At 37.3% G+C, this 6,000-nt stretch overlaps 1 protein-coding gene across 1 annotated transcript in view; it reads right to left on the bottom strand.

Moving 5' to 3' along the window:
* ATRX (ATRX, chromatin remodeler) overlaps positions 1 to 6,000 on the bottom strand; it is a 265,117-nt gene that overhangs the window by 118,773 nt on the left and 140,344 nt on the right. The window contains 4 exon segments of the mRNA XM_006082832.3: positions 852 to 1,029; positions 1,184 to 1,330; positions 2,363 to 2,472; positions 3,390 to 3,531. Coding sequence (XP_006082894.1) covers positions 852 to 1,029; positions 1,184 to 1,330; positions 2,363 to 2,472; positions 3,390 to 3,531 — 577 coding nt within the window.

Raw genomic sequence — 6,000 nt, 5'->3', positions numbered from 1 at the left:
GCAGGCAATCAGGCCGGCAGGGGATGCAGTTGGGGGCGAGCAGTGCGGCGGCGGGGGGGGGGGGCAGTTGGGAGTGAGCAGGCCGGCACTGGGGGGCAGTTGGGGGCGATCAAGCCAGCAGGGGGAGCAGTTGGGGGCGAGCAGGTCAGCAGGCGGAGTGGTTAAAGGGAGATCAGGCAGGCAGGCAGGTGAGCGGTTAGGAGCCAGCGGTCCCAAATTGCGAGGGGGATGTCCCACAGGGATCGGGCCTAAACCAGCAGTTGGACATCCCCTGAGGGGTCCCAGATTGGAGAGGGTGCAGGCCAGGCTGAGGGACACCCCCCCCCCAATGCACAAATTCTGTGCACTGAGCCACTAGTCATATAATATTCAGACAGTTGGAAATACAGTGGGGCCTTGACTTAGGAGTTTAATTCGTTCCGAGACCGAGCTCGTTAAGGAGCTCCTTAAGGAGCTCGTTAACTCAAATTACTCTGTCAACTCAATGCAAAAAATCAGCTGAGAGACAGCTGGTATCTCAAAAATTCGTTAGTCGGGACACTCGTAAGTTAAGGCCCCACTGTATCTGCAATTGTGGCACAGGCACGTGACATTTTTAATTGTTCACATGGTCTCTCCTAAAAACCATAAACACTTCTATTCTAAGGACGTGCATTCTGAACAGTTGGCAACATTAAGGGTGATTTCATCTTCATGAAATTATACCAAGAAACAAAAAGGCAAAAACCTGAAGGATAAATGAAACAAAACTAGCTACTTAGCAGCTGCTCAATTGGTATTTGTTAATTAAAACTTAACGTACATTTTTTATTCAACTTGCTTCTCTATCACAGTGCCTGTTATTAACTTACCTGGATCTACCAAAGCTTTGTTAAATATTTCTTTAAGTTTCCTACTCTTCACATTCCTTCCTTGAGCAAGATTTCTGTACATCTCATAGCCTATGATCATAACACCACCATCTTCTTGCCACCTCTGAAGCATGTAGCTTCTCTCCTGAGGACGTTTCACAGTTGCTAATTCAGAGACCTTTTGTGGGAAAATAAAGATTTTTAAAAGTAGATATTAGTAATGTATAAATGCTAAATATCCTCATTGAAATATATGTCACTGGTAAAAAAAATCTTTTTTAGTATACTAATTTCATCCAGTTATTTTAATAATAAAAACATTAAAATGATACCTCAAGCTTCTCATCATCTTTTAATCCCTCTTGCCACTTCTCAAATTCATTCATCCAATTCAAAGCAGTATTAAGAGGACAAACCACCAAAGCTGTACTGAAATCCAATTTCTCACACAAAAGAACTGTATGAAGAAAACTTACTACCTACAGAAAAACAAATGATATCAATAGCTGCAAGAAGTTAAATCAAGCAATCTTACAATTCAATAGTTGTTTCAGTTTGTTTGTTTCTCCTTTAAACAATAAAGCAGCTAACCAAAGCTCACAACTTCCAAACCAGGCAAAGTACAGGGGAAGAGATATCCTATGTAAAAAAAAAAAGGGGGGGGGGTTCAACTAGATAATGTATAATTATACAGCTCCACAATTCTTTGACCAGTAATAATAATCTATAATAATAAAAGCGTAATATGCAAATCGACCGAACGGCTGAAGAGCAGAACGACCGTCCGAACAACCTTCCGGACAAAGCCAGGGCTGCCAGGGCTGGTTGAGGCAGCCAGGGCTGCAAAGGCCTACTCTTGCATGAATTTAATGCATCGGGCCTCTAGTATGAATATAAGAAGTGAACACACCAAAACAGCTACTAAGTTCCTGGCCTCCACAGAACATTCCTACAACCTTTCAGAAAATACCACTGCATTTAATAGACAATTGTGTTATGGAGTACTTTTCCATTTTTAAGTATTCTGAATCTATAATAATTATCTTATGGTTTAAAATACATACATTCACTAATTTCCCTTCTCTGCTACAATTCCTGACATTCAGAAATGTAGTACCTTAATAGTGAAAAATATTTAAGGTTCTCATTACTACAGGATGACAGACTGTTAAAAAGCGTTAAAGAAAATTCATTTCTACCTCAGAATCTCAGCAGTTTTTACTGGCTATGCTTGTAATGCCATTCCTTCTCTTCACTAGGATCTCTGCTCAAATATCATCTCCTAAGTGATGCTCTCCTCCTTATTTTCCCTTAACACTTGTTATCTGAAAATATACATTCTTATTTTGATTAAAATCTCTCTCTACCACCAGAATATAAGCTTTTAGGGGGAGGGATCTTGTTATTCTTATTTATTGCCTTATCTCCACCCCTATAACTGTCTGGAACATAACAATCCTATATTCTTAAATTAATAAATGCACAAGAACAGAATACCTTCATGTTCGTACCTGTAAAGTCTTACCAAGGCCCATGCAGTGGGCTAGAATACAACCTGAACCTGGAGATTTCTTTGTTTTTTTAACAGACTCACAGCAGCAATCCCACATAAACTGAACACCTAAAAAGAACAGCTTCATTAAGTTCAATTTAAAGGCCCAAGTTAAAAATCTTCCTTCATAAACATATCAAAAACATTAACAATAACAAAACATCTAGGAAATAGAATTTTTAAAACAAATAAGTAATCTCTTAAATGTAAATGAGGATTTCCCTCCAATGCAAACCTCCCCAAATGAACTAGAAAAAAAGACAGTGAAAACAAGCATACAATAAGGTGACTTTCCTTCATTCACCTTATCTAACTTATACGGACCACCATTCCCTGGGATGGTCCAAAGAAACATACAAATAATCTAAAATAGAAACTTTATCTAAAGAAACAGATTTCTATCAAATATACTTTCAGGTTTATTGAGTAAATCAATAAAATAACAGGAGATAATTTATCATTACTCCCTTCATTCATTAGTAAAGACTGAACAAGAAAGGGGGCTGGCTACCCAAGAGTAGCAACTGTAAAACTTCCCTTACTCAAAACTGACTTACTGATTCCACTCTAACAAAGCAGAGGATAGAGATAATTTGTTAATTTTCTAATACTAATATAGAAAAATTATTAACAAACGTACCTCAAAATGTTGAAATAGCATTGCCTGACAAAGATTTTAGCTAACTAACTCCCCACCACCACGCTGCTGACCGTAGTCAACCACTGCAGACCAGGTGAGATACACTTGCCATATATATCCATTTGTAAGTGGCACTTACTTCCACTTTTGTTAACACTCCCTATCATTGTAATCATTCAATTTTTTTCTTCCTCATTTGCTTATATGCTCCATAAGAGCATGGATCTCATGTTTGTTTTGCTCACCAATGTACTTCCAGTGCTTAGTAGAATATGAGGCACACAGAAGACACCAAATGTTGGTAAAACTTAATTTAAAATGCTTTAATCATCTAACAGTTTCTTACCATCTACTTGATGGGGCTTCAATTTGATAACCATATTTCTATGAACCTGTACTAATGGTTCTTTAGTTTCTTCATCTTCATCTAAAACCAACTTGGTTGTTATTGGACACTTGGTAGGAGAAGCATCTTCTATTTCTATCACCTACAAGAGAGGGAACTATAGTTAAGCTCAAAGAAATCTTGCAAACAAGGGTAGAGTATTACTCTTACTAAAAGAAATTTTTCAAAATATAAACATCTACTTCGAAACCACACATCCAATATTTTGGCTTCAGAAGACCAGGACAGATCACAGGTTTATATGTTTTCCAAAGTAAAAAAAACCTCTACAAGACTTAGAAGCACTGTGGTAATGTCTGTGATTTATCTCATCGTTTCTCACCCTGGATATCTCAATACATGCCACAAGTCAAGTACTAGAGTCGTGCTGAGTTGAGGAAACAAAGGTCAAAAAGAACTACAGAAACTACAGAGAACTATAGAGAAAAAAGAGCTACACAAAAGACCTCCAGAAATCAAGATGAGAGTCACTGAATTTTAGCTGAATATTAAAATGTATATGAGGAGTAAAACTGCACAAAGCCAGACAAAGAGTGATTCAGGAGCTATGAGTTAAACAGTCCCCAATGATCAGAGGTCTAGAAAGCATGCAATTACAGACATAGCAGAGTAGAGAGTCTTCATGCATAACTGAGGGCATTCAATAGAGAACAGAGAAGGGCCACACAATAGCAATGGGGCAAAACCATACATAAAGGGTATTTAAGACAACTTAACAAAGCTTTTAAAAATATATATCAAAGCTTTTAAAAATATATGTGTGTGTGTGTATAGATATAATTAAAGTGAACTTAAAGTAATTTAAATGCCTGTAGAGAAAAATGCCAAGCACCCTCTAATAAAAGACTACAGACACTCAACAACATCCAAATTACGATATCTATTTTTAATGAAACATTACTAGATATGTCAAGAAAGAGTAAAATATGAATAAACAGGAGAAAAATCTTTTAACAAAAATGAAACAAGAAGGGATAGAGATGTTGGAATTGGCAGACAAGCACAGTAAAACAGCTGTAAATTATGTCCCAATACTGAAAGGAAAACATGAACACAGAAGAGAAATAAAAGATATAAAAATAACGAAGTGGAATTCCTAGAGACAAAAAGTAAGTATCTAATATGAAAGAGTCATTAAATGAGAATAACACCACAATAGTACAAAAGAAAGTATCAATGAACTTGAAGCCAAAGCAAAAGAAATTATCCTCAGCCCTGGTCTGATGGCTAGTTGGAGTATTGTCCCATGCAACAAAAGGCTGTGGTTTTGATTTCCAGTCAGGTCATAGAACTAGGTTGTGGGGTTTGATCCCCTGTCGCAGTGGTTACAGGAGGCAACCGATTGATGCTTCTTTCTCACATTGATTTTTCTTTCTCTCCAAAAATCAATAAAAAACATATCCTCAGGTAAGGATTTAAAAAAGAAACTATCTAAAGTGAAATACAGTGGGGGGGGGGTGTTGAAAAAACCAGTGGGACAATTTTCAAAAGCCTAAAATATATGTAAATAGAGTCCCACAAAAGAAAAGAAGAGGGGAGGGGAGGGGAGGGGAGGGGAGGGGAGGGGAGGGGAGGGGAGGGGAGGGAAAGAAAAGAAAAGAAAAGAGAAGAGAAGAGAAGAGAAGAGAAGAGAAGAGAAGAGAAGAGAAGAGAAGAGAAGAGAAAAGAAGAGAAAAGAAAAGAAAAGAAAAGAAAAGAAAAGAAAAGAAAAGAAAAGAAAAGAAAAGAAAAGAAAAGAAAAGAAAAGAAAAGAAAAGAAGTAATGGTCAAAAATTTCAAACAATTTAATGGAACCCCTGGCCAGTGTGGCTCAGTTGTTTAGGCATTGCCCCATGCACGAAAGGGTTGCCAGTTTGACTCTTGGTCAAGGCACATGCCTGGGGTTGCAGGCTCAATTTCCTGTAGAGGGCATGCAGGAGGGAACCAACTGATGTCTCACTCTCACATCGATGTTTCTTTCTTTCTCTTCCTCCCCCCTCCCTCTCTTTATAAAAATCAATTTAAAAACTTCAAAAAAATGTAATGGAAATCATAAACCCACAGATCCAACAAGTTAAAGGAACACCAAGCAGGATAAAAACTAAGAAAACTACAATAATCAACTCCTGAAAGCCAGTGATAAACAGAAAATCTTTTTAAAGTCATTAAAACAATCTTCTAAATAAAAAAAAGACACATTACATACATAGGGGCAAAAACAAGGAAGACTATAAACAACATGTCATAAAGAAATACCATCTTTAAACGGATAAAAGAAAAAAATTATAAATTTAGCATTCTATAACCACAGATAATACCTTCCACAAAATGAGGGGAAAAGGTAGATGTCAACAAAATGATGAAAGGGGAAGTTCTAAGCTCTCATTTCCACACAGAAATGTTGAAGAAAAAAATCATCAGAAACTGCCTGAAGCAACTTTGTCAGTGTTCTGCAAAACAGTCAAAGGTTTTTAGCAACCAAGAAAATAACCAGTCAAGAAAAAGCCATCTTCAAAATGGTAGGAAAGTTTTATGTCATTTTTACTTGCTCTTACCCCATTACCTCCTGGTC

The sequence above is a fragment of the Myotis lucifugus genome, unplaced genomic scaffold (genome assembly GCF_000147115.1).
Source record: "Myotis lucifugus unplaced genomic scaffold, Myoluc2.0 scaffold_4, whole genome shotgun sequence".
Lineage (NCBI taxonomy): Eukaryota > Metazoa > Chordata > Mammalia > Chiroptera > Vespertilionidae > Myotis > Myotis lucifugus.
The sequence above is the reverse complement of the archived record's forward strand: the minus strand, read 5'-3'. Positions and strand labels throughout refer to the sequence as shown.